Here is a 27,942-nt window from a genome sequence, read left to right as displayed (position 1 = left end):
GCCAAACCTGTCAATTTTGATGGATGATTCTTTTCATTATAAAAACACTTTTCCAGTAAGCAAGTTTTCTTCTGCTTCAACAGTAAACTCAGGTTGCAACATATTTACAAAAGTTTGTAGAAGCAAGATTTTGTCAGAAGTGCTTGATTCCTGTGATTTAATGCATGCTATTTGTTACGTCAGCCCACTTCTTTGTATTTGTATCCATTTTTATACATCTATACGTTCTTTTCCTTGTAGGATACTAAACGCTTTTAGAACTGTTGGTTTAGAGTTTTCTTTCCCAACTCCTGTATGAGGGAGCTAAGAAATCATATGAAATTGTTTTTTTTTATTGAAGTAGACTTTTATATCCTAGAACCATGCACTCTTGATGCAATCCATATGGACAGGAGCAACATAGAGCTAAAATGGAGACAGGAAGAGTTAATTTTCCTACATGGCGACCTCATAGAGTTTGAATGTAAAGAGGGATACCATTTTCCACAAACTAACATATCATCTCCTGGAAGGACCCAGTGTAACCACGGAAGACTGAAATATCCAAAATGCATTGCAACAGGTAAAACGCCAGCTACTTTTTGGTTGCCACTTCTAATTCATCAGTCTTGGATCTGTTTAGGAAGGTTTGCTTCAGCAGTAGAGGCCGAAAACCCGTTGCTAAGAGGTTTAGGATTCAACAGTCCCTTGCACAATACCAGTCTATTTTTAAATATATCTGAGCATAGAGAACAATTCATCCCCCTTTAGTGGGGAAGGCTGTATGAGGGAGGGAGGAGCTGGCCTCCAAGCACGGGCAACTCGAACCTTTGTAGGAACATAGCTTTAAACAGTTCACTGCACACAATGGACTTGTTAGGGTCAGAATTAAACAGGAGACTGCGTTCTGATCCGAGACAAAGAAATACTAAAAAAACCCACGCTATCTGAGAGTTGTCAGTGACCTAGTGCTGACAGGAATTTAAAGCTGCTGATGTGCTCGTTTCTTATGTTGAATAATTCTCAAACAATTTTAACATTATTATTCTAGCTCCCATGGGAAAATGTGGCTCTCCACCTCCTATTGAGAATGGAGCTCTTGCTCTCCCACCCCTGACCGAGTATGACAGTGGTTCTGCAGTTCAGTATAGCTGCTCTGACTATCATTTCTTGCAAGGATCTGAGAGGATCTACTGTTCTGAAGGACAGTGGACGTCGCCACCAGTGTGTATAGGTAGGTATGATAAGAGAAATAAGACCTGTGATTTATTTCTGTCTATAATTCAGATACTTACCATTTGTAAACTGAGTGCTGGCAGCTAGAGATCTGAGATCTCAGCTTCGTTTTTTTCAGTTAGAGACGAAAGTTTTAGCAGAAGCAAGTGTAAGCTTGTTTGGCTTTTCTTCATAAACACATCTGACGTACGTCTGCAGTACTCAAAAATATAGTGCTTTCCTGTACAATTTAGTAAGAGAATAGGGAATAATCTCAATTGTGTATAGACTCTGGTCAAAATGATGCAATTTCAAAAATAATTAATTTATTTTGATAAATAATTAATTTGATAAATAATTAAATATTTGTCTTTCCTTTAGAGCCATGTACTTTGTCAAAAAATGAGATGGAGAAAAATAATGTGGTGCTGGAAAGGTTTTATGCGAATCAAGTTTACTTTTACCACGGGGATTTTGTTGGATTTTACTGTAAAGAGAACCATTTTGGAGTAGAATCTGGTGGAACTTTATTTCAAGTGCAGTGTGAGAGAGGACAGCTGATGTATCCAAGGTGTGTTGAAAGAGGAAAGTAAGTCCATATTCACGGAAAAGGTATGTACATGCTCTTTATCTAGAATTAACAGCTGAATTAAGATGGCCTTGTATTTTTGCGATCACTATAGTCAGCTTTGAGAAATGGGTGTTCAGTGGCATTGTTAGATCCAAGCTGGAGGTGGAGGGATGTGCGAAAGTGTTACGTGGGATGAGGGCTGTAAGGTCCGGAGTGCTAAATCTGAGCATACGTCACAGGCTGGAGGACTTGAGCAAGAGTGGCAAGATAAGAAGATGCTGAGCATCTAGTCTTCTGTCATGTGAAGATTGATATTGTATGACCCTTAAATATTGGTACTGTTGGGGCTCTGCCAGGGAACACATTGGGTGGCTGAAGAGCTGAAGAAAATCCCAGGAATATGGAGAATGTTGCCTCGCATCTATTGAGTATGAATAATAAAAGAGTCGCCTAAAGTCTCTCTTCTGTTTTTTATCTCTAAACCCTGTTTTCTGAGATATTGTTGCGTGTGTGCTCGTTTGATGATTTTACAGTGCTTTTTCGAGTGCTATGGGAATAAACGAGAGAACCAAGAAATTGAGGCGTTCAAGAAAGAGACGTTTCCTTTTTTAATCTAAAGCCAGTTGATCATTTGGGAAAAAAAGATTGATGTAAAAGTTATCTACAATAGCATTCCAACATATTTTTAGAAGCTATGGCCAAGGCACTGCTTTGTAAGGTGGTATGTCAAATAATGCAGACAAATAGCAATGCGATAAAACAATTTAGTATCCTGAGCTTCTTATGTGTGACAAGTAGATCTGGACTTTGTGTTCAGTACAGCATTTATGTACAGGTTGTGGTATGAACAATGATGTTTATAATGTAACCCTGTGAGTCTTCCAGCATCAGTTAACTGATGTAAGAACTTAGTTAAACAAAATGATAGAGGATAAGATTTTAACCAGTAAATTGTGGTGTATTGAGCACTGCAACCTTCATAGCTGCCATCTAAACTTGCTATACATCCAGAAACTGTTCTGAGCCTAAAATATGTAGAAATTTGTCTCAGTATTTGAATTTTTACTTCCTAATTATCCCTGTGTCTATAAAAGAGATGAGATAAAATTCTTTCCCTAGAATGGGAGGAGCGTTTAGATGCTGGAATGGATCTCTAAATAACGTAAAATGGCAGTGTATTTGCTTGCAGTCAGCAATGGTGATGAGCATCTGTGGGGAATTTTCTTTTGGGCTCAAAAGCCGCTTAAAGCACTTCAGACGTGATGAGTCGTCACGAGCGTGTAGAGGATATTAATTGAGCAAGAAAGTCAGCCTGTCCTCAGTAGACTACAGCAGGAATAGCCTACTGTCAAGCCACTCCAAACAGGCTATTACTAGGTAGAGCACTGCTATGGGGGAAGTTGCTTGACAGCATTGATCCCATGGGTCTTACAAGTTCTTTTTCTCAGACCGTGGCTAATTGAACAAACACTGTCATTCACAATTTTTGTGGCACAGATGCCTGGGAGGTGTGCGAGTTTACTCTGCCTTTTTCTGTGACCAGCACTGTCTCCTGCTGCAGGCATTAGTTTTTGGCAGAGACATCTGAAAGAGAGATTCCGCTGTTTGCCAGACACTTTGAATATTCCCTCTCTCTAGGCGAAGTAGCTCATGTGCAAGTCAGCAAATGACATGAACTGAACAGTCACATTTAGTCTTCTTTACTTATTGCTATTGATAAATTCACCTGTAAGTTTTCAGTATCTGCTGCTGCTCAACCGTGGAGTGGAAATGTACTCGTAAAGGCCAAACCCAGTGTTGCCAGAAAGGGTAGTAAATTTGATACATCTGTAGTACTGTACGAACCGCAATGCTAGTTTAACCATTTGGGCAGTCATGAATGCATGTGGGAAGTGGATGCCATTTGTTATGGCTGCAGACAAATGACTGGGCCCCGGACTAGGCCCTGGCCTGAGGCTAAGCTAACTGAACAGCATGCAGAAAACAACTGGACGTGACGTGAGAAATCGCTGAATGTTACAGGAAAAAAGTGAGAGAAGCTGACAAAAGTTACTGATAGCATTGCAAGGAACGGCTGGATTTCACAGGTGTTTAAGGCAGAGTTATGCGAGAGCCGAACTTCACAGATAACTGAAGGGGACCCCCGGGGACCTTTTGGGGAGCAAAGTCTTCCAAGGCCAGCAAGTGCCTACGCAGTCGTGTCAGTAATACCACACGTGGTCAAGATCAGCTGGGTGATGGCACCAGAACTACCAAATCTGGGTACGGATGTAGCAGAACTGGGACTAATGGGGAAGAAGTAACTAGCGGCAGGACGTTTATTTCGGAGGGGACGTCACGGAGGAAGGAAGGTACGAGCATGGCAACAAGGAGAATCGAGAAACAGGAAAAGGGTAATGTGGAATGCAAATGCTACGATGGAGCCTCTCCAGGAGTGCCTGTCAAGCAGCTCTGCACTTGATCACCACAGCCTAGATCAGGACAAACCCCCAGATCTGTAGCTTTGACTATACCACGCAAGTCAAACCTGCTTCCGCGGTCCGGAGGACCTGACTGGGCAGGAAGGGAGGGTGCTTTGCCTCGATAGCAGGGGAGCACCTGAGACAGACACAGAGCCTCCTGGCCTCACTGTGTTGATGCCTGTTCCACGCCTGATGGTGTCAGCCTCTTCCCAGTCACTTCCCAACACCAGCCGCTGTCAGGGTACTTAATCCACCTGTTCTCTTTTTTTGCAGTTTATTTAGAACAGCATTCGGGTATTTCTCTGATAAAGAGAACATGGATTTCTTTTGTCTTCCCATTTTCGATCTGTTTGCTTGAACTCTTTGGGGAAAAAAAGTTGCTTGCAATCTGGAATCTGTGACTGACAATGTTGTTTCTGTCAGCATAGCAGAATTAGGTGAAAGAAAATGTGAGAGTGCTGCATCTTGGTTTGTGAGGTTTGGAAAAGCTGAGAAATATATAGTGTGTGAAGTCTGGAAAAAGAAGGTTTTACAATGTGAATAATACAAAAACAACTGAACACTGAATTCTTACAGAAGTTAATGCAGACAGGAATTAATCAAGTGCTTCTTGGAAGGTGCAGAAACTGTGTTAATGACTCCATCTCACTGCCTTAATTTTTCCAGAATATATTAATGCAAAGGTGTGGCTAAGCGGTGCGGGAAGACACATAATGGCTGCACGCACTGCTATGGTAGCAGAGAAGCTGCTGCAGGCACCAAGCTCAGGCAAGCTGCTGCACTAGCGTGGGTGAGATGCTGAAAGCATGTCTGTCAAAAAGGCTGTGTTTAGTGTATGTGGAACATAGTGCAAATGGGGCTCAGCAAGATGCAAGTCAAAGTGTGTTTCTGGGCTCCTAACTGTATTTGGAAGGAGAGAAAGAATTTTTATCTTTGACGTTATTTCCTTAGACTTACCAAGCTCGGGTGCTAGAATAACTTTTAAAGTAATCATCGGCAGACTGAAGATCTTGACTTCACCTTTTAACAGTCCTGGCCTTTTGCTGGCTTAAGATGTTCTACGTAGTTAGGCATAAAACTGCAGAATAAGAATCCTAGAATAATTTCAGTTGGAAGGGGCCTGTTGAGGTTATCTGGTACAAGACCCTGCTCAAAGGAGGCCCAGTCTACATCAGGTTGCTCAGGGCCTTGTCTGGCTGAGCTCTGAATATCTCTGAGGATATTCTCTAACCCCTCTAGCTAACTTGTTCCAGTGTCTGGCTACCCGCATGGTCGGGTTTTTTTTCCCCTGATACCGAATTGGAATTATTTTCATAGCATCTTTGAGTCTGTTGCCTCTTGTCCTATCACCGTGCACCTCAGAGAAGAGTCTGGCTCCAACTTCTATGCACTCTCCCATTAGGAAGCTGCAGACAGAAAGTAAATCTTCCCTCAGCCAAGAGAAAAGCTTCCTAGTCTCTCTCTCTCACACACTCTCTCACACAGAGAAGTCAAGGCCCCCCCCCTCCTCCGGTTCACATTAAACTGACGCCACGGACCCAGGGGAACAGGCCAGGCACTGCTGATGCGTGAGGTGCTGGCTGCTGGCCTGGCCCCTGCACACTGTGGACTTAGACTTCTGCACTGTGGTGGACATTTGTGTATGGAGTTCCCCCTCCCCTGCCCAAAGAAGCTATCGTTTTCATTCTAAATTAGATTGTCAGGGTAAGTGGCTAAGGGCCTCATTAAGCACGTAGATCCAAGTGACTCTCTTTGACTTTCTCTTAGATTCGGTTCATGAGAAGGCCATTTAATGATGTCACCAGAATCTCCACCCGCCCCTGATCTCCCACCCCAGCTGTGTTACCACACTGTGAAGCTGACAGGAGTTATGTAACAAAGTTCACCAATCACTTCTTTGCTTCCCAGCCCATACCAGATTAACCTAGTCAGAGCCGGGCAGAGGCAGTTGAGCTCTCACTTGTCTGAGCAACGCTTTCAGGTAGGCATCAGCCTGTGGCGCTAGTACAAGGCTGGTCTTGCTGAGCATCCTCCTAGATTAAGGCCATGCCAAAGTGATTGTATGCACTGAGTATAGACCTCTTCTACCTTTGTGTGGGGATCAGATCTTTTAAACAGGAGCTATATTTTGTCAGGAAAACAAAGTGCAAACAAAGAAGCAAAGGAAGAAATCTAAGGCTCATGAGTAACAGCAATTATACAAGTATTTTGGAGCTGACTACTTGAAAACTGTTGCCTGATCAACAATTGCTATTTTAGAAAAGATAACTCAGTGTTTTTCGGTGACCGAGTTACAAATACTGCCAAAACTTTGTGGCCTTTTCCTATGTGGACGGATGGGAATGTTCTCAGATAATGTGGACGTTTGTTTTCTTTTAGTTCACCTGTGTTGTTCCTCTTTGTGCTATTCTAAAAGTAGAACAAATTCCTCTGTGAGAGCCCAGTCTTTCTTTCTGAAGCACAGGAGACTTCGAAGGTGAGGAGGAGCTGGTGGGCAAACAGAGGGATTCAGAGTGAAATCCAGCCTGCTTTGTTATATATTTTATGTTATATATATTTCTGTGGGATGTGGGATTTGTTAGGTTGTAAGCCTGTCTGAACTCCATAAATAATGGTTAGTGCTTAGAGTCATGTTAGACAAGTATGTAAGAACTGAAAATACAAACGAATGCTACATGCTTTTAGAAATATTATTCATGTGTGTAGATTGCTGGGTTTCTCTAAGGAACATGGATTGTTGCTTAAAAAATTGGTTAATATCGATGCTACTACTGGACATGCGTTAACTTGCATTTAGAAGAAAGCATTTCTGTAGAAACATTTCAAAGTTCTTTATGACCTGGGACGTCAATGATAATTAAATTCAGTTAGTATATATAGTAATAACGGTATCTTTTGTTTCTCAGATGGATGTCATCATTCAGTAAACAGAAGCAATGCCATGCATTTTTGGGGTGGGGGTGGGGAGTAGAAAACACCTCAAAGTGGATTGCTATGCTAGTTGATCTTGTAACAGTATTGGCTACACATCTAAGGTGTTTTTTTCCCCCTAACAAGATTTTAGGTGTAGCACTTGAAAAGCTAAGTGCACCACGAGTTTTTGTTTATGGGCTTATTAATGCTCCTGTGTCAAGTTCAGTCTGAAAAGTGTTGGGGGGGGGAATGAAGCATTTTTGCAACAATTGCGTAATGTATCTGTACATAGAGAGTACTGCGTTGCAAGAAGATTAGGGGCGGAAATTGCTGAACTCTGAGTACATAACCTTTTCAAGGGAAGCCTGAAGAGCTTTTGGAGTGAATACAAGGAAAAGCAATTTGGAGTACAGAAAATAGAAATTTTGTTGCAGAGGACCTGTTTTATTTCTGAAGCTTGGAAATGACACAGCTGAGCCTCACGACAGTGTTTCTGCTGTGGATGTGTTGTACTACAGCTAAAGGTAACGTACCAAATGGAAATCCATGCTTTTAAGTGATGTGGCAGGTGACCGTCAAGGAAAATGGATTGCAAAAAATTTAGCCAAACTGCATCACTTGTAATAGAATTCCTTTCAGAGGTTCATGAAAAGAAATATAATTTAAAACCATGTGTTTGAGAATATATGCTTTCTTTTTTCTGCATGTGAGTTTCTTTCTTTGCCTTGCGCTTGAACTTAATGGTACTTGGTAATGAACCTAATTGATTACAAGGCATAATACACTCCAAATACATGCGTATATAAAAATTTGTTTGTATTCCTTTTACCTATTATTATTCTGCATACACGCTAACAAAAATGCAGACTCTTGATTTGACTTTAAGACATTACACAGCTCTACAAAAACTCAGATATTTTGTTATTTAACTCGGTTATATGATCCAAAATAATTTAATGTTGCCTTAAACAGGTCTTCACCGAAAAGACGTTAAAATAACTCATTCTAAACTCCATAATCTATCTATTTAAATCTATTCATCATCTCAAAATTGCTCTCCCCTCACCTCCAAAAGTGCTTTGTGGCATATAACATTTATTTTCAAACAGTTATCCAACTTGTTTGATTTTAAGATGGTGGACTTCATTTTAGGAATCTGTGACGAAGCGGTTTGTTCAAAGTATTAAAGAAAATTAAGAATAGTGACTGCATGTGTGGAACTTATTATTTTAGTATAATGACGGGAAACTAAAACCTTCCTTCCTATACCCCTTTGAGAAATTCAGAAGTTTATTAGCACATTCACTGCAAATGACTTTGGTTTAGTAAATCTTTTCAAGGCAAAAGGTGTGAAAATAGTAGAAAAGATGACTATTTCTTGGAGCAAGGAAATACCACTGGTTTTTAATACAGTATATTTCCACATGTGGGGATATAGGTCATCTGGATATTATTAAAATCCTGTGTAGTGCCATTGTTTGCAGCTCTCAACACCGTTCTGTATCTACCAAATAACAAGAATTTGTGCAGAATTTTTCCAGGAGTGGCATGCAAGCGCCCACCCGTCATTGATTTTGAAGAAATTGGTGGTGGGGATAAATGAGGATACAAGGAAAATAACAGAGTATAGTTAAATAACCAGGATCTGTGCACAGCTTCTGCCGGAGCAGCATGTGAAGACCCGCCCGTCATTGATTTTGGTGAAATTGCTAGTGGGGATAAATCAGGATATGAGGAAAATGACAGCGTGCAGTACAGGTGCAACCCAGGGTACACTTTATCAGGCTCAGAATGGGTGACGTGCCATGGAAAAGTCTGGACACCTGGACCACCACAGTGTTTGGGTAAGGACGGCTTTTACTGCTGGTTGACTTTTTAACAGTAGACAGTTCTAATCGTTCTTGAAGTAGCAGTTTCAGAATTAGGTTTACATTTCTTGGTTAACTGCTCTATCCGTAATGTAATAATTACTGTACTAAGACATCCTTTCCTGTAGTTTCCCAGCTGTCCCTCCTATGTGGGAGTAGCACCGTGTGGTAAGCTGCTTTGCTGTCTTACTCCGTTTTACTCCTTAAAACTCTTAGTGTCCTATAAAGTTCATTTCTAATCCCGGGTAATGGAGATACATGTTTACTCCCACTGATACCACCACTTAATTATTTAGATGGTTGCAGTCTCTTGAAGTCAGTGCGTCTTGAGATCATCGCTGATGTTTACAGTCTGTAAAGTTGTCTTTTATACACGTGAACAAGAATACGCTTTTAAGCTGTGCCATGTCATTGATTACCTGTCTCATGCTAAACATCCTGAATTTATTGCCATAGCGATCAAGTGTGTAAGTGATCTGTGTATTTTATTTTTAGAATTGCTCAGGAGATGCTACGTGAGCTAAAAGCCACCAAAGATTCATGCCACATCCTTTTCACCTTTTCTTGTTTCCTGTAGCACCATGTACCATTACAAAACAGCAACTGGAAGCCAAAAAACTGCTTCTCTCCCGTGGCCGAATACGCACGTTTTTGATTCAAAGCGGTCAGAAGCTGGAATTTATGTGCGTGACAGGATATAAACTCACAGGCAGTTCTGCCAGGAAGTGTGTTAATGGGCGCGTGGATTTGCCTTCATGTGTCTCTGGTAAATATGCACCATATTTGAATAACTTTGATTTCTCAGATACTTTCCTGTTTAGCTTGCAGTTGGTTGTGTGCGTAAACTGCCTCTGCCTGTATTATCAGAAACTGCTTCGTCAATGGGTAATTAATTCCCTCCACACGCCTTGCCATCAGCAAACGCAAATCTTGTGAGCGGTCACCAAAATGAGAGGTGCATAATGTGGGAGAATCTCTCTCTACCTTTATACTTCTTAAATCAATGGAGGAAAAACTGGCATTTCTGAGGTTCAGTTCATCTATCAGTTTCAGATATCTGTATTTGAGGAGAAGAGTATGTTCGGCAATGCTTATTTCTCTCCCGTGATTATGAAGGGAGTCTTTCATGCTTAGCTGAGATTCAGATGTCTGAAGTTAATGAGTTGAATGCAGGCCACCTGGATTCAGAAGATAGTTTCAGACATAACTTCTTCATAAGATATGTTTTATGAAGACTTTATAACTGGAAAGCTACCTAACATTTATGTTAGTTACAAAGTAAAAAGCATTCTTAGGATCAACAGCAACAACAAAGTGTCTTGGGCAGGACTGGTAACGGTCAAGAAACCTCTCCGTGTAGGATTGATTTCTCTTAATGGAGAACCCTGTGCAGCTTCAAATAGCACTCTTCTTTGCAAAGAAAGATTTCAGTTTCGTGCCTCCTCCTACCTTTGCCGTGTGTGTGTGAGGAAAACTGGAGGAAGACCCGACTCTGAATGGTGAGGAGAGAAGGAATACTCTGTCCCTCCTGTGCAATGAATGAGGCTGGGGAAAGTTGCTGTGTGGTCATGTAAAGACTGTGTTGTGCATAGTGTGCAAATGTAGGACGGTTCTAAGACACAAAAAGACATGACTCGGGTATCAGGAAGTGAGGAGAAAAAATTATACGTTGTATTTCTTATGGGCTGACTGCTTGCTATTTAGGTGTTTAGGCTGTTGCTGCCTATAGCCATAGGTGTCTTCTATGGTTGCTCTTCCTTAATACTTCTGGGATAAACTTTTTGCAGCTATGCAGCTCCACAAAACCACAAGCTGTGTCATAACAAAATACTGGCCAATTGACTCTGTCTTAAGTTGCTGACACAGAAAGTTCTAAGCCACCATCTCAACTGGGGTGTAAGACACAGCTCCAAAGCAAGCGAAATGTGCACTGCCTGGGGATCAGTTCTGCAATATATTGTCCACAGATGTGCCTCGTGTAGAAACACTGTCGTACAAGAAGATTCCCTCAGTAATCCTAGGAACAATTGAGTAGCAAGTAGGCATATGCAGATCTGGAATTTATATGTTAACCATTTTTAGAAAGGATGAACTTGTCATTTTTGTTTTCTCTAGAAAGCAAAAAAATCTGTACCCATCCACCTGTCGTTGCAAATGCATATGGAACTACATTGTCCTAGAAAGAATATGTATCTGGCTCCTTTGTGGAATAGAAATGCAAAAAGTTGGATTCCATGGGAGGGAATAATAGAACTTTTTGCAACAATGGAATCTGAGCTACAGCTCCAGATTTGTTTAAGTGACAAGTATACTGGATTTCTTTTTCTTTGAAATTTGTTATTTTTAAGGAATTCATTGTTTCTTATTCTGTCTTGTGTAAACTCACTAATTCAGTGTGTTTATCTGAAATCCAATTACTGCTTTCACATCATTTCTGGGGATTACCAAAATAACACTTACTTAGGCTTAGCTGAAATTTCAGTTCCTCTGTTAGGCTCAACATATCAGGCTTAAGCATGAAACAAAATTTTTGTTTTCCTTCTCTTTCCTCCCCGTTTGACCTCAGTGGAAGAAGTGAAAACTAGATTATGGAGTTGCAAGAGAACTGAGATGATTACATCTACATAGACTCAGGTGCTTTTCTTGAGGCTAGATGCAAATGAGTTTTTTTCATAAAGAGATCAAGACCCCGGTATAAGAACAGAAACACTCCAAGCTTTCCATACTAGGTGCTAGAATGGAGGTGTTCTAAGACAAAAAAGACTAATCTTACTTTCTCAGCCAAGTTTATCAGAGCAGTTTAGAAATATATAATGCCAGCATTTATGTGGACAGCCTTCTCCAGGAAGAAAGAGGCTGGAGACTTCATGCAAGAGACAGCATGGGAATTTCACCAAAGGTGAAAACTTTAGTTATGTCTCTGCCTCCTTTTCAGAAAAGCCCGAGTCAACACCATGCACAGGCTCCTCATATTGCAAGAGAAAGAAGGCATTTGAAGATTGAGAAATACATAAGAAATGTTTCTCCTTTCTGACTTCTGGGTGACATGCATACATCTACTTTCATTCACAAAAATAGATGCATGAACAGACACAGAATTTCTGCTCTGTGTGAAAATACTCTTTCGTCAGTGGCTTGGGGACTTAGTCTAGAGGTTGCTCTCTGGGATCCATTCTATTTGATTCTTAGTTTCTACTTTATGTGACTGTTTGAATATTATAATGAGATTTGTTGTAATAAGATCTTTTGTCTTGTGGAATTCAGTGCGTATATTTTCAACTTCATGTGTCAACTGATAAAACCTAATGTACAGATAACAAAAAATGCACATTATATGTAATAATTAACCCCCTCCACTCTACTGTAATATAAAAGAAGAAAGCACTGGGAGAGCCCTGACTCAGGACAGTTTGACAGGGATTTAATCCACTGTAAGTATCAGGAAGAAGTATGTTATAATACTTCATACGCTCTCTCCTGTGGTATTTCTATCATGTCATCAGAAAACCTCTCCGTCTGTTGGTGCAACTTTACCAGTGCTGGAAAAAAGTAGTGTAGTTACAATTCTAGAAACTGACTTTCAGTGTGCTGCAGCAAGATAATGTCTCCCCTACTTCTCTTCCCCTGTTTGTCTTACAAAGGTTGTAATTTTGTCTCCTTGATATGAGTGTGAAAATGGCTCTAAACTGGGCCAAAAAAAAGACAGAAAGCCCATATAGGAAGGAGAGAGGAATGGACCTCTGTTGTTGTTCGGTGTCTTTTCAGTGACTGAAATCCCCGTCTGTTTGGAGGACGCGCAATGCAATACACCACCAGTCCATTCATTCCGCCAGTGTCTGTAGTTCCTTTTCTCCTTTTCGTCCCCCCACAGGGGCAGCTCTCCCCACAGCAGGAGTGCTGCGGCCCTGGTGCCAGCAGGAGTCACAGTGTGCTGACAGGAAAGAGCAGAAAGACTTTGCATAGGGCATCGGTTCCTGAGGGAACACCTCAGTGACTGCAGTTGTGGTTTTGTCTCCTTTCAGATGTGACATGTGAACCTCCTCCAGAAATTGCTGGTGGTAAAGTTCAAGGTGTTAAAAAGTCCAGGTATTTGCTTGGGGAGGAAGCTCAGTATCGATGCTGGCAAGGTTTTCAGATGACTGGGGATTCCACTGTGGCCTGTCAGAACGGGACCTGGACAGAGCTGCCAAAATGCAGAGGTAGTTTCTCTCTCTCTCTCTTTATACCAAGCCTATGAAAATTCCCCTGTTCTGGTAACGAGATTGTAATTGCGTCTCCTGGGTCCGAGCAGGAGAGTGGCTCTGTTTGGGGCCAAAACCTTGTTGGTGGTACTGTCATGAGGCTGGCTTGGTGGCATTTATTTCTCCAAATCTCAGTCTCCTTCCTGTGCAGAAATGCCTCATCCCTGGCACACTCAGAAACAAGCAAAGAGTAGGAACTACTGCTGTCTCTCTTGGAGAGCAAGGCCCACAGCTTCCCTGCTGGTTGACATTGAGAGGAGCGAACTGTAGTGCTGATGCAGAGATGCATTGCTCTGTTGAAGGCCACTGAATTAAGTCAAGTGACAGCAGGATTTCATGTGTGAGCTAATAGCATGCCAAGATACCATGTTGAAACTGACTCTGTAAATCTGGCGCCTAGGACTTTCTGAACGCCTTGGATACTCCCATGAGTTTTCCTCAGGCAGGCAGAAAGTTTCAGCACCTGCACCAATGCAGCAACCTTTCACTGGAACAGCACCCCGCTGGGAGCTGAAAGGGGTGCAGAGAGGGCAGATGAATGAAGACCAGGCTCCGTATTGTGGTTCCTGAACGCGGTGCCAAATGCAAGGAGCATCATTAGTGGTACCAAAGGGTCTGGGTCTTCTCTGAATTTTTGCCAATGCAAAAAGGGCCAGGCTTTGCAGCAGTGTGGGGTTTGAGTGGGTTAAAAAATCTGTGAAGCGAAGGTAGCTAACTTTCAAAAGTGGTTAAAAACGCAGGCGTGATGGATTGATGCTTGCCTGTCTGGCATTGCTCGTGGCCATAAGCACCCACAGGGCCCGAGGGCTATCCCATTACAGAGTGCAGCAGTCCCCTTGGTTGTAGTTCAGATCAGAGCTAACATACAGAAATGCAAGCAAGTTGCCCACAAATGCATGCACGTAGTCTTCTCGGGCATCCACAAAGGACAGCGTGCAACTGGTGACAGCTGAGCGAGTGCAGGGTGTTGAAGACTGCATTGCAGCCAGGATACTGTATGGAGACGGAAACATCCCACAGTTAGGAATCAGTAACAAACGCGTTCCTGCTAGGGCAAATGACATGTGGTGCAGGGATTTGTCCTTGGGAGAAGAGCCCTCATGAAAGGACCCAGAAGAGCAGGCTGGCCTTCCCCTTCCCTGCAGTGCCATGTGCCACCCACTGATGATAGCCAGAGCTGAGATAAAGTCCTGTGGCAAAGGGGAGCACACAAGGAATCTGGAGCTCTGCCATGGACAGAAAGGAGCACACAGCCCCCAGAGAGCTGGAGTACCCTGAGGGTACCCCGGTGTCATCTCTGTCAGTTTGCGAGGGCTTCCCATGATCAGGCGAAGCTCCAGCATTTCCAAAGAGAGGTAAGGATTTAGGCAGTGCTTGGTCAGAGCCGCAGACTGCTGGCCAAGGAGTCTGTGTCGAGCAGAGGAGTGTGGGGAGAGCTGCTTAGGGAGAGCCCGTGAGCCTCCTGGCTGCTTGCTGAGGTCCGTTCCTGTTGTGCTGTCCCAGCAGCCACAACTGGTTGATTGATGAGGGATGTTGGAGGGTTCAGGCCTGCCTAATCTGTTCAGGATCTCTTTGTGGAGCTGTTGTGCCTGGCTTTCTCTAACGCCTCTCCGAACCTGCTGCCTCGACAGCATCCTGTGTCCAGAAGTTCCCCAGTTTCACAGCTTGCTGCAGAAAGAAGTACTTCCCTTTCTCTGCTTCTTTCTGATGAATCTGCAGTGGTGCAGAGGCTGTTCCTCTAGTCGGTGTTTTAGTACCCCCCGCCCTTCCTCTGGGTTTCCTTCTACACCCAGTTTCCTGTGTTATTTCTCTCCCTTCCCTCACTGCTCAGGCAGTAGAGGAAGGAGGTGGGTGTCAGGCTCTTCTGCAGAAAGAGCTGTGCCAAACACGCTACACCACTGCGTGGTCCTGGAGAAAGGCCTGCTGCAAGCTGCAAACACTTCAGCGATGCCAAACGGATGAATTGGCAGTTGTGAGTGCCAGCAGCAGAGAAACGAGACACTCCCTTTTGCTCTTTTTCCCGTGTCAGGTATTTGGTGTCAAGGTGTCAGTTTTCTCTCTGCTTTCCTCCTGGTCTCTCGGAGTGCTACCAGCATACTGCCTGGCGGTATTCGTGGCCAGGCCTCCATTGCAGTTCAATACCGATGGGTTTCTCTCTACTTGGGAATTCCCTTTCAGGGAGAGGTGAAAAATGTGGCCCACCTCCAGCTATTGAAAATGGAGACCTTCTTTCGTTCCCGCTGCAAGAGTATGCGCCAGGTTCGACTGTGGAGTACAAGTGCCAAAGTCTCTACGTCCTGGAAGGATCTCGGTATATTACATGCACTGAGGGGCAGTGGACAACCCCCCCGGTCTGCTTAGGTATGTTGAAGCGTGTGCTGCGTGGCAGAAATCGGTGTGACTCCTCCTGTTGTCTTTTTCTCGGACTCTGAGGGCCCTTCCAGCGCCGCTTGTGAAGCAGCACTCGTGCTGGGACTGCGATGTTGCCGTGGGAGAACAGCAGTGGGTTCTTCCTTTGTCCAGGAGGAGATTCCTCTTTATGTTCCCCAGCGTCGTCCCCTCTAGTGCCTGCTGTCTCGCCTCCTGAGATGGATGCAGGAGGGGGAGGAGGAGAGTTTGGCCCAAGTGTGAGCCTGTGTGAGGGGGTCTCGTCTCCATCACTGTGCAGGGCTCCTGAGTGCACTGGAGCTGGGGGCACGGCTGTGGTCAGCAGGCTGTGAGAGGGGAGGATGGGTCTGCGTGCCTGGCAGTCCTGGGAAACTGGAGTGGGGGCAAGTTCCTTGCCGCCTGGCAGTTTCCCCCACCCTTCAGCTGTGGTTGGATCCTGTCGTGTGTGACCGTCAGAGCAGAAAGGCCTCTCCATAGTCCTGCCTGGTGTCTTAGGCATGGTCCTTTTCCCCTTAGGCTTTGATGTGAATAACTTTCCTGCCTGAAACAACAGAGGGTCAGAGCAAAGAGCTGAAAGCATTTTGCCCCATGAAGAACGTGTGATTAGGCTGGGCTTCTGCAGGCTCTAGGGAAACAAATCACTGGTGGTGTGTCTCTATGAACTGACAATCTGCTCTTCCCTTTTTCAAGTGGCTTGTACGGCATCTGAAGAGGATATGAACAGAAACAATATTGGGCTGAAATGGACCGCAACAAACAAGCTGTATTCAAGATCTGGTGATTTTATTGAGTTTCAGTGTAAAATAGGATATGTGCAGGACCCAGCATCTTCTCCATTCCGAGTACAGTGTGTAGAGGGGAAGCTAGAGTATCCACACTGCAAGCCAGGAAGTAAGTCATCTCCAAGTCAGCCACTGCCTCCCTGCTGTTTTGTTGCATTTTTACTGTGGCAGCTGAGAGGAGAGAGCCCGTAGGAGGTGTGGCTGGGGAAAGACCGCGAGAGCCCCAGGGTGGGGGAGCCCCCTGTAAAGCTGTGGGCCGTGACGGGAGGTGTCCCCCAGAAGCCACCGCCCTGGAAGACATGAGCTGGCAAAACTCCTTGGAAAGGACCCAGGGGCCTAACTGTTATTACCTGTCAGGGTTACTTGTGCTGCGAGTGTCTGGCCACTTCCAGACAAGGCAGAAGAGCGTGTCCGTTCCCTGTCGTGCTGAAGGTCCCCCGCTGCTGCTTCAGTGGTTTTGCAGTCTCCTGATCTTCTTGCAAGTTTTATGTCCCCGCGGCCTCCCTGGCCACCCCTGTGTCTTGCAGGCAACTTGTGCCACAGTGGTGCACCACAAAATAGCCTGTGCCTAACTGACCTCAGTAGAAGGTGGGCCTTGGGAGCTGTGAGATCTGGCTGTAGCCTGGAGAGCTGTATAGAATGAGGCGGAAGCCTGTCTTGGCTTTGGGAAAGGTCCAGAGGATAGCTGGGCGGAGTATTTCTTGGATGCAGTCCATATTCTTTACAAAAAGAGTCCTGTTTCCCTTACCATGATGAGACTGAAGAGTAGGAGAGCATTTCCTCACTGGCTCTCCCAAGCCTGTCTCTTTACGCAGCACTTTTCCCCGGCGTGCTTCTGTGCGGCCTTGGCCCTCTTTTGCAGCCATGGCTGTGCCTCCTTCACCCCCGTCTGGCCTTCCCAGCTCCGCTGTGCTTGCGCCAGGCTCGACACGTGCAGAGGCAGCAGCTGAGCCCATCCCAGGCCTTCGTGGGCTTCTCTGTAAGGAAGCCCACGCTTGCCTCGTCCTTGAATTTCCCCAAACCCCAGTTGCTGCACAGTGCCAAAGAGCGTGAGCCAAGCAGTTGCCCTTCATCGCCTGCACTGTGTGTTAATGGAGGTGAGGGCAGTTGCAGAAGGGTCGTCTGAGCCAGCAGTGAAGAAACCTTTCCTACCCAGGCGAGGAGGGATGCCCTGGCCCTGCCTGAGGGAAGTGTGAGGCCTTTCTGCCTGACTGCCCTGCTTTTCTCCTCAGATTCATCTGCCGGTATCTGCCTGCCAGAATCCTGAGGGAAAGCAGCTAAGGATTTAAGTCTTTGGGGGAGTCAGTGGGTAGCTGTAGCATCAGAGGATCAGTTGTCCAGCATGAGTCTACAGGCAAATAATCAAAGTGCTTTCTCATTTTCCAGAGGAGTGTACGGTGCTTGAGCATGATATGGCAAAGAACAATATTCAGCTACGGTCAAGCACTTCCAGCTATCTCTCCAGCGAATATATTTACTTTGAATGCAGATCGTGGTGGTACCGCAGAACTTCAAGCCCTGAGGAATTTAGAGTACAGTGCTTGGATGGAGTTTTCAAGTATCCTAGATGCGGTAAGTCCTCCATGATGAGAAAGCTGTTGAGCTCACTTGCCTGCCTGCCAGGCTCTGGGTTTTTCCCTTAGGCAGAAGGGCAAAGTCCAGCTGAGAGAGCAACTTTGTGCCCCTTCAGTGGCAGAGGTACTTGGGTTACTTGCTGCTGGTGCTCCCGTCTCCCACGAAGGAAGAGCTCTTGTCGCTGACCTTCCCCGCTTGCTGTGGTTGCTCTGAACTGTTGCGTTGGCTTGCTCCATGGCTGCCACGGGAGCCTTTGGGGAATGGGGCTTTGTGTTTGGTGGTGGGAGGAGAGGACTGCAGCATTGCTGGGAGTTGTCGCAGGAGACCTGCTCTCAGCAGCAGCAAAGGGTCCACAGAGGGGCAGGTTTAGGGTCCTTCTTGGCACAAGTACAGGTTTGTGTCTGTCACTGAGCTGCTCCCATTCAGAGGGCCCTGGGGAACTGGGCTCTTCCCTGCACTTTTCAATCTAGCCGAACTCACGCAACATGAATCGTTGGCGGCTTTGCTGAAATCTGCTGTGCAGCACTGTGAGGAAGCACTGCTGTGTGCCAGGCGTGGTACTCACTCCTCCTCCCATTCTTTCTCTTCCCTCCGCAGGGCTGTGGATATAAATGGAAGTGGCATGAAGGCGCCTGGCTGCAGAAGTGGAAGATGCCTCAACCAACCCAGTTATTACAGTCCAATCTTACACAGCATTTTCTGTTTTGCTGTGCTTTGCCAGTAGCTTAGGCAGTGTTCTGCGTTTGAATTCCTGATACCTTTTTTTCCTTTTTAATATTGTCTAATTGCGTTTCCATTTCCTTTTTAACCGTTCTGTATTGCTTTCATTGCCGCATTTATTAACGATTGCGTCCTGAAATAGGCTGGCTTTGGTGGCCTAGCGAGACAAGAATTAAAGCCTGCGAGTAATTTGATCACCAGCAAGCTGGGTGTGTTTGGCCTTGTCTGTTCCAAACTGCTTCTCCATGCAGCTACCTGGAAATTAACCTTGCGTTGTGGCCGAGGTGAGTGCTCTGACCACCTAATCAGGACGAGAAGTGAATGGCGTCTCCTTTCAACAGCTCGAGGCAGTCTCTGGATGGCAGACGCCCATGCTTATGGCAAGGGCTGTGAGCTCCCTGGCACTTGGTGGAAGGGTAAGATGAGGGCAGGCAGGTAACTGGGATTTCTGGGAGGTGGCAGGGGGTCAGGGATAAGTTCTTGGTCCAGGTTCTGGATGGGCCCAGCTGGGGCAGCGCACAGCTGCACCTATCGTTCAGTAACAAGACAGAAGCGGTTGGGGATGCAGTAATGAGTGGCAGCCCTGGCTGTGGTGACCATGACGCAGTGGAGCTTGAGGCCCCAGAGGGCGTGAGGAAGGCAGGTAGCAGAGTAGAGAGCCTGGGCTTTGGGAGAGCAGGTTTCAGCTTCTTCATGAAACGAGTAGGTGGGATCGCCTGGGAGTCAGCTCTGCAGGGTGAAGCAGCTCAGGAGAGCTGGCGGGTCTTGAAGGACAGCGTCTTCCAAGCACAAGAACATCCCATGGTGATGCTCAGGAAGTCAGGCAGAGGTTTGCGGAGAACGGTGCTATCAGGGAACTCGTGACAGGCCTCCAGGGCAGAAGAGAGGGCAGTATGCAGGAGGCTGAAGCAGGGACAGGCTGCAAGGATGAACTGTCAGTGGCATTGCCCAGGCGTGTAGGGACGGTGCTAGGAGAGCCAAAGCTCACCTCCAGCTGACTGCTTGCAAGGGATGTCAAGGGCAACAAGAAGCTCCTCTGCCGCTACACTCGCGGTAAAAGAGCAGCCCAGAAAGATGTGGGCTCTGACTGACTGGGGCGGGTGATCAGTGGCAGCAGACGCGGCCGAGGCTGAGGCAGTCTGTGGCTTCTTGGCCTCAGCGTTCACCAACAAGGTCTTGCAGGCCTCTGTGCTTAGCGTCAGGGTTCAAGGGGGAGGAGGAGAAGGACCCGTGGTGGATGAGGCCTGTGTCAGGGCTTACCCGAGGCAACTCAGCCCATACAAGCCTAAGGGGCCAGCCGGGCTGCATCTGAGGGTGCTGCGAGAACTGGCCGGCTGCTCCCTGTCGTCTCCGAGAGGTCGTGGAGATCCGGGGAAGGCCGTGATGAATGGACAAGGGCAAGCGCTGCACCCATCTTCAAACAAGGCCGAAAGGACGACGTGGAGAACTGCAGGCCAGGCGGCCTCACTGGGGTCCCTGGGAAAACACACAGCTGCGAGTCCCCCAGGAACCCCCCTTCTGGGCACATGAAGGAGAGGACGGTCACGGTCAGCAGCAGGACTGGTCAGAAGAAGGGAACAGTCAGCATGGGTTTGCCACGGTAAGTGCTGCCTGGCCGACCTGCTAAAATGACTGGATTTGTGAGCAAGGGGAGAGCAGGGAATGCCGTTTGCCTCGACCTCAGCAAGGCTTTTGACGCTGCTTTCCCCCGGTATAGGCTGCCGGGGTCTCTCCTGGCGCCTGTCCTGTCTAACATCCTCATCACGTGGAGGGGGCACAGGCGTGGCAGAAGGGGCCGACAGGACCCCGACGCCGGGCAGCACTGCAGACACAGTCGAGCCCCTTTGCGGTGTCTGAGCAGCCCACGCTTTTCCGAGGGCCCCTCTGGGAGGCAGGGAAGGATGGGCTGGGTGTGCGGTTGCTGGTGGGGCCGCAATGAGGACCGCCATCAGGATGGCCGAGGTGGTTGCGGCACCTCCCCGAGGTCTGAGGAGCTTTCCTCAGCCCTGCGGCCACAGCTGCGGCTCTGGGCCGAGCCCCCGCAGGGCAGGTCTGCAGGCAGGGCAGCGCTGGGCAGCCTCCTTCAGCGGCAGGGAGCGACTCCTGGCAGGCTGGGCGGCTGCCCCCTCCTTCGCTGTCATCCTCCGGGCTCTCCTCCGGCTGCTCGCAGCGCGACGCCTGGAGCTGTGCACGCGTCCAGAGGCAGCGCAGGGGCTGAAGGGGCTAAGGGATGTGTCCAGGCTCCTGGCGAGCTGGTGCAGATGTTTCCCTAGGCACTGCCGTTGGCCCTAATGGCACATCGCATTCATAGGGGAAGCACAGCATGAGCTTGTGCCCCCAGTAATCCAATGCGTTTACCACCTTTGAAATTAGTTCAAGCTCTGTGGGTTTTTCTTTTTCTCCGTAGCTTCTGAGGATGCATTTCAAACCAGTAGTGAGAAAAATGAAAGGTATTGACAGTACTTGTTCTTCAAATGTGGTCGAATTATGAATTATATTTCCAAATCATAATCAAACAGTTCCTGTCCCACAATAATATTGCCTTAATAAGTGATAGAATTTCTTCCTTCTGAGGAAAACAGGCCAAATATGACCATTTTTGCTCATATTTTCAAATGAAGCCAAAAGAGGTATACAGCAAAGGTTCAGAACCAAAATGGCAAAAGAAGCTGATGTAGAAAACTATGCAAAAATAAAAAAGGCTATCCTTTGCATTCAATCAGCTTTTCGTGCTAAAAAAGCTAGGCAGTCACATAAAACCACTGTGGCTGCACGGCGTGTTCAATCATTTTTACAAACGAGTGTGCAAAGGAAGCGCTTTCTCGCCAAAAAGGCGGCAGCAGTAATCATCCAGTCTGCGTTCCGATGCCAAAGAACAAAGACTCGCTATAAATTGATGCGGAGTTCAGCAGTTGTTATTCAGAGGTGGTACAGAGCGTGTCATGTGGCTCGTTTACAGCAAGCAGAATATTCTGTTCAAAGGCAAGCGATAATAATTATTCAGTCTGCTTGTCGTGGAATGAAAGCGAGAAAAATGGCAAGAGACATACGAGCTGCAAGAAAGATTCAGTCTTTTCTTCAAATGGCTGTGCATCGTAGAAGATTTGTTCAACTTAAAACAGCAGCTATTACATTACAAGCCTACTACTTAATGCGTAAAACCAAATCAGAGTATGCGAGATATAAAAAAGCAGCAGTTGTCTTACAGCAATGCTACCGATCCCGTTTGACTGTGAAATACCAAAGGAGAGCTTACTTACAAACCCTGAAGAATGTTATCATAGTGCAGGCTAGAGTCAGGGGATTCATTGAAAAGAAGAGATTTCATAAAATTAGAGAGAGTACAATAAAAATTCAGGTACTTGTGAACGTATAGTAGTATTTGTTAACGGATTATCGCTTACTTCTCTTACAAACAGCAGTTTAAAGCCAAACGTTAAAGCTGGGTCCTGAAGTATAGTGTATGGCAGGCATATAAAGCATAGCTTGCTTCTGCAGTGCACAAAAATGAATCCCTGTCTTGTCTTTCCTTGCTGAGGTACTCCTCTTACAAGTAATATTCTCTTTTTCTTGCTGCTTTTCCCCCCTAAGATTTTACTACTTCAGGCTTGAATTCTGATACTGGTGTATCTGTTTCTCCTTTTAACATCTTTGTCTTAACCGGCTTTCTCCTATATATTTAATAGTAGCTTAAGGAATGTTTGCTTTGATTTGGATGAGAATGAAAGCTGTCTTGTTGCCGTGTTGAGCTGAGCGCACTCTGGTCTGGTCTGGGGTACATACAGCGTGAAGTAAATGGTGAAAAGGGACAATGGCTGCTTGCCTTTTAAGACTCGGGTTTAGGATGGCATGAGTAAGTCGATCCTGTCAGTCCTGTTAGACTTAATAAAAGGCCCAGACTAATTTTAGTGCCTAGCGTTTGCAGAGGAAGGTAGGGAGAGGATTTCATTCTTTCTGTACAGCGTAATTTGCCCTTTGAGTGGGGCCACATGAAACTTCGAGTGAAAGTGCAGTCTTTGATTTCTTGGAGGTTCCCAGAGGTCCTCTGAGGAAGGGGAAGTACTTAAATTTGTAATTCTTTCCTTCTCTCATTGATGGAATAACATACTGATATACCTCAGTTGACCAGAAGCAATGCGAATTGCTGTCTGTCTCTATATAGCAAGCTAAATGCCTATGCAGGGGGAGTTCAAAGAAGCTTAGAAGACCAGTTAGGGTGAAGTGTTTTTTATATATACATACATATATTTATATATGTATGTTTTGGGGGTGTTTATTGTTTTTTGGGGTTTTTTTGAGGGTGAGGGGGGAAGGTATTTCTCCCGGCTCTTCATATTTGTACGTGGTGGGAGCATACGCTTTTGATTCTGCCTTTCCTTCTGGGAAAAGCTTTAACTGACTTCCTGAGATCTCCTCGGTGATTTTATTGTAAGGAAAAGGGAAGGGATTTCTCCTCAAGGTTTTGTTAGAATGTAAGGCTTTTTTTTCCCCCCCAGATCATCAAGGAGAGGGAAATGGATAATATCTTATAATGATCCGTTGGGTTACTATTGCTATCCTATTGTTTATAAGTTCTGTTTGGTAGATAAGAGAGGTGTGTATTGCTCCCTTTCATTTTTTTCTGGGAAGTGACAGCTTCGTGGTCATTTTCTGAATGTATAACTGTATATATCCCGAACCATGTGAGTAGAGTGTGATGATGTTGATTAAAAGGAAGAAAAAAGAATCAATTGGGAAATCAGAAGTATTTTAAAATTACCTATATTCTTGATTCTGCAACAACGTAAGTTAGCAGGTAGAGCCATACTTAAAATTATGCAGACCTCTTCCGTGTACCATGCAAGTGGTAGAATATTCCAAGGTTATGTCTTTGTCTTTCAAGGCATTTTTCCGTGGGTCTACTCAGAGACGGCAATACCTTCGGTACAGGTCTTCTGTTGTACTGATCCAGCAGCGCTACAGAGCCTGTCAGATGCGAAATGTTGAACAACAAAGGTATCATCAAATGAAAACGGCTGCCGTTAGGATTCAGGTAATTGTGATTTTTTTTTAATTGTTCTTGTATTTATTTCTTCATGATGTAATTATTTTTTTTGACTAGTATTACAGAGTGTCATGTGTGGTATTTCTCCGTCTGCATTTCACTTGCTTATAAAATAGCTTGTAGACATGATAAGTTAGATCCGTTTAATACTGCAGAGATAGGAAACCTAAAAACCTCTCATGCTAAAGTGACTTTTTGCCCCGTAGGTTTGTTTTGTTCCACTAAACAAAACATAGAAGCCTTGATTTGATTTTTTTTTTTTTTTTCTTCTCCTGTGTGTCTTTTTGTATATTCAACAGGCGGCATATAGAAGATTTAAAGCCAAGGAGTTTGCTGACAAGATGAGAGCAGCACGAGTAATTCAAGCCTGGTTTCGAGGCTGCCAAGCACGAAAAGAATATGCATCTGTGGTAAAAGCTACTTGTGTTATTCAGAGTCACTTCAGAACAAAACAGCAGAGGATCTGGTAATACTGAATCACAGTTTGCTAATCTTCTCTACTTTTAAGAGCTTTTATTGTCTAATTATTTAATACTGCTTTGCACTCTGGCAAATACCTATAGATTCTCAGGTTCTGACCCTCCAGCATGGATATAACTATGCATGAGTATAATCATGTTGATGTAGCTGGGATTGTTTTGTGCAAGATTATTCTTATGCTTAAATATTTTCTGGCCTGGAATATACCTCAATCTTGTTAAATTTTGCATATTAGGGATCAGGAAAGAGAAGGCCTTGATCTATTTTCACTTACTTTTGTTTACAGGAAGGAGATTCTTGTTATTGTTAGAATTCCAGCATAAAACTAACAGGCCGAAAAGCTATTCCTTTATAATGGATAATGGAATAGTAAACTAGTTTGTGCTTATTTGTTGAAACGGTTATATAGTAAATGCTCTGCTAGATCAGACCGATGGTCCATCATCATCCAGAACTGTCTCCTGCCTGCATCAACAAAAGATGCTGTTTAGGGAGAGTGCCTGAACGTGACTATTTTTTTAGAGTCCTGTCTTGTGCTCCTTCAACACCCCTCAGTGTGGTTTTTGAATTATGAATGTTAGAGGTTACATCCTTGCCTGTGCCTTTTCTGGACCTGTTATCTGTCCATTTTGTTTAACGCCCTTTTTACATCTGTCTACCTCCAAAAACCTCCTGTGGCAGTTTAATGTTCCAATTAAAGTTTCTTATTTTTAAAATGTAAGTGTTCTCAGTTTTTAGAAAGAACCTAAAATGCGTTTTCATGTTAGGTTTCTGAAAATGAAGGTCTGTACAACTACCATTCAAAGAAGATGGAGAGCAACCCTTATTGCAAGAACAATTCACCGTCAGTTTCTGGCAGCTAAGCAAGCTGTGGTTAAGATCCAGTTGGCATACAGGCAATACAGGGCCAGAAGACTAATACAAAAAGTATGTTTTCACTTCACCTCTGCTGTGTCATGTTTGTTGCTTATTATTAAAGGCTTTCAATGCATTTGAGCGAGTCTTTTCATCCATGTGCTAATGTATAGAAAAGAAGTAGGTGGGGCCAGAACAAGGATTGTTCAAATCAAAACTGTTCTGTTTCAAGCCATTCCGTTTCCTTTTGCTTTGAGCAACTAAGTTGATTCTTGTTTTCAAACTGTTCCAATCGTTGGGTTGCCCTTCTCTATACTGGTAACAAGATGAAATGTAAAAATGGTCTATTGGCTTAATTGCTTACAAAAGATTAAGTTATACTGCCAATATATTTGAGATCCTCTGGGTAAGGGAAAAGACCTTTCAATTTGTGAAAGTGCACGGTTATATAAACTGGTGTTGAATGAACTTGCTTGTGCTTCCCGTTGTGGTTTTTGCTCTTTGGTAGTGTCTTTCCTCATGACAGAGAAAATTTAGCAGACCCCAAATTCAGATATCTGTTGATTGCGACAGGAATACGCTAAGCCCTAAGTATCAATGCACCCTTTAAAATCCTTTTTAGAAGCTTCAAGCTGCACGTTTGATCCAAACAACATACAGAGGCTTTAGGGAGAGAAGGAAACTTATTCAACAAAAAGCTGCTGCTGTGATCATCCAGAAACGTCTGCGGGCTTGGCAGGAAGGCAGGCTTCAGTCTGTAAAATACAACAAAACTAGAAGAGCCGTCATCAGGCTACAAGCATTTATCCGAGGTTATTTAGTCAGAAGAAAGGTTGGTAGAGTTCAAATTAAGACTTTATGTCTTGATGTAAAATATCTGCAGAGCAGTATTAGCGTTAATTGTGGCTGGCAAGAAAACAAGAACCTGATTAGTTGTTGAAGTCAAGTTCCCGTTGACTGCTTTGGGAATTGGGTGGGTCAGTATAGATCAGAATACAATCTGACTCCTTTCTCGCAATGCTTTACTACTAGCATAGTTTGTTGTTGTTGTCGTTGTTTAAGCTTCTGAGATCTTTGTGACTAACTCTCAGCTGATACTGCTGTACACCCGCTCTTACAGTGCTACTGTTCTCTGCTATCTGTTAATGTTGCTGCTTACAGTCACTTTATGCTACGCTTTAGGCTTCAGGCCCAGGATTGAGGCTTACTTAGCTCTGAGCGAACAGCTTCAGAGGTGACTCTTTAGCCTCTAAGAGTTTATCAGTGTGCAGTTTTTTTTTGCCTAGAAGATGATTACCTCTGAATCTGAAAAGTAATGATGTTCCTTTATCTCTTTTCCTTCTGCAGATTTCAGAACAGAAACGAAAGAAGAGGCTGCTTTGTTTTACAGCAGCTGCGTATCACCATGTCTGTGCAATTAAAATTCAAAGGGCATATAGAGTTCACCTTGTCTTAAAACTTGCACAAAACAAGATCTCTTCTGTTCTAGTAATACAGGTTAGCCTAATTAAGGATGAATGATTGTGTGGCATAGTTTAGTTTATTTTCTGTTTGCTAAGCTGGAGCGCTAAGACGCTGTAGTTTTTTCACAGGTGAAAATGCGAAATACAGAGACTATGATTTATTGAATAATGCTGCTCATTCTCCGCTGCGCATAGCAGGTTTAGAGTGGATCTTAAGCAGGCTCTGGAAGTTTAAGCATTTTAAAGCTGAGAGTGAATGTGAAAGCTGGTGCTCCCTTTAGACCCTCAGGGTTGCTAAAGGAATCGAGTGTTGTCTCAGCCTGCTTCTTTACATTCTGCTGGAGGTAGGAAGGGTCGGACGTGACGATTTGTAAGGCTCACGGGATAAAGAGCATCTGCTTACCGAAGCCAGCCCCTGGGATGCAGGGATTTGTTTGGATGTTTCCTAACCTGTCAGTGGTGCTGGAATCTGCTTACGTCAGCATCTTTAATGTAAACATGTGATACTTAACCTAGGAAGTGATGGCAAACTTTGCCCTCCTCCTCCAAATACAAATCTACCATCTCTCCCCATTAGTTGTATCTTCCCCTTAAAGGGACAGCGAAGGGGTGGAAGAGGTCTTTGCCCAGATTTGGCATACGGTACCCTGTTTTGCTGCTTTCTGTAGGAAGGGGAAGAAAGGGAGCAGGGAAATGAGAGAAGCGGGGTGGTGCCTCTGAAGAGGTAAATGAGGGAGGAAGAAGACCCAAATATTTCCCCGACTCGTGTTGCAGTCTCGCCTTTCAGCTCCCCCTGGGCCAGAGCTGTATCGTGGTTGTTATTTGAGAATTAGTGGCGTTTAGCACCTGTGTCTGTCAAAACTCCTGTTAAATTTGTGTTGCAGCTTTTATCAATACTTGTTTAGGATGGGAAATGGGAATTAAGGAAAAGTCCTAGATAAATAAACAGCAACCTACTTTAATTTTAAACAGAGGTGGTTCCGAGCAAAAGTACAACAAAAAAGATTCCAAAGAGATTATCGCAGAATCATTCAGTTGCAACGGAGGATTCGAGCCTGGCTAAATCGCAGAAGTGATGCAGCAACCATAATTCAACGAAATGTACGAAGGTTCCTCGTCTGCAGACGCCGCAGAAAATTTGCGGTTGGAATAATTAAGTTTCAGGTAAATGCTTCTTGTAAGAAATATGCAATTTTCTTGCATTTTTCTCTCTTATGGGTTTTGGGGGAGAGTAAGAATGTTTCCCTTTGTCAGTGAATGTATCAGTTGTATTACAAGCTAGCATAAGTAATAAGCCAGCCTTATTTTTAGACATCAAAGCTAAATGCCCACAGATCACAAAGTAATAGTAAGCAGATACTGTTTGAGGTGGCGTATGGGGGAGCA

General features: G+C 44.8%; 1 protein-coding gene across 1 annotated transcript in view; it reads left to right on the top strand.

The window, feature by feature from the left end:
- Positions 1-27,942, top strand: part of F13B (coagulation factor XIII B chain) — a 67,769-nt gene that overhangs the window by 8,157 nt on the left and 31,670 nt on the right. Inside the window, exons 9-21 of the mRNA XM_064516407.1 lie at positions 359-562; positions 1,031-1,213; positions 1,576-1,785; positions 8,796-8,984; positions 9,586-9,774; positions 13,031-13,207; positions 15,428-15,610; positions 16,328-16,528; positions 17,806-17,991; positions 21,336-22,072; positions 23,597-23,746; positions 24,058-24,168; positions 25,716-25,925. Of these exons, the coding sequence (XP_064372477.1) occupies positions 359-562; positions 1,031-1,213; positions 1,576-1,785; positions 8,796-8,984; positions 9,586-9,774; positions 13,031-13,207; positions 15,428-15,610; positions 16,328-16,528; positions 17,806-17,991; positions 21,336-22,072; positions 23,597-23,746; positions 24,058-24,168; positions 25,716-25,925 (2,930 nt within the window). The remainder of the gene's footprint in view (positions 1-358; positions 563-1,030; positions 1,214-1,575; positions 1,786-8,795; positions 8,985-9,585; positions 9,775-13,030; positions 13,208-15,427; positions 15,611-16,327; positions 16,529-17,805; positions 17,992-21,335; positions 22,073-23,596; positions 23,747-24,057; positions 24,169-25,715; positions 25,926-27,942) is intronic.

The sequence above is a fragment of the Dromaius novaehollandiae genome, chromosome 8, assembly GCF_036370855.1.
Source record: "Dromaius novaehollandiae isolate bDroNov1 chromosome 8, bDroNov1.hap1, whole genome shotgun sequence".
Taxonomy (NCBI): domain Eukaryota; kingdom Metazoa; phylum Chordata; class Aves; order Casuariiformes; family Dromaiidae; genus Dromaius; species Dromaius novaehollandiae.
Note: the sequence above shows the minus strand (reverse complement) of the source record. Positions and strands in the feature narration are given on the sequence as shown.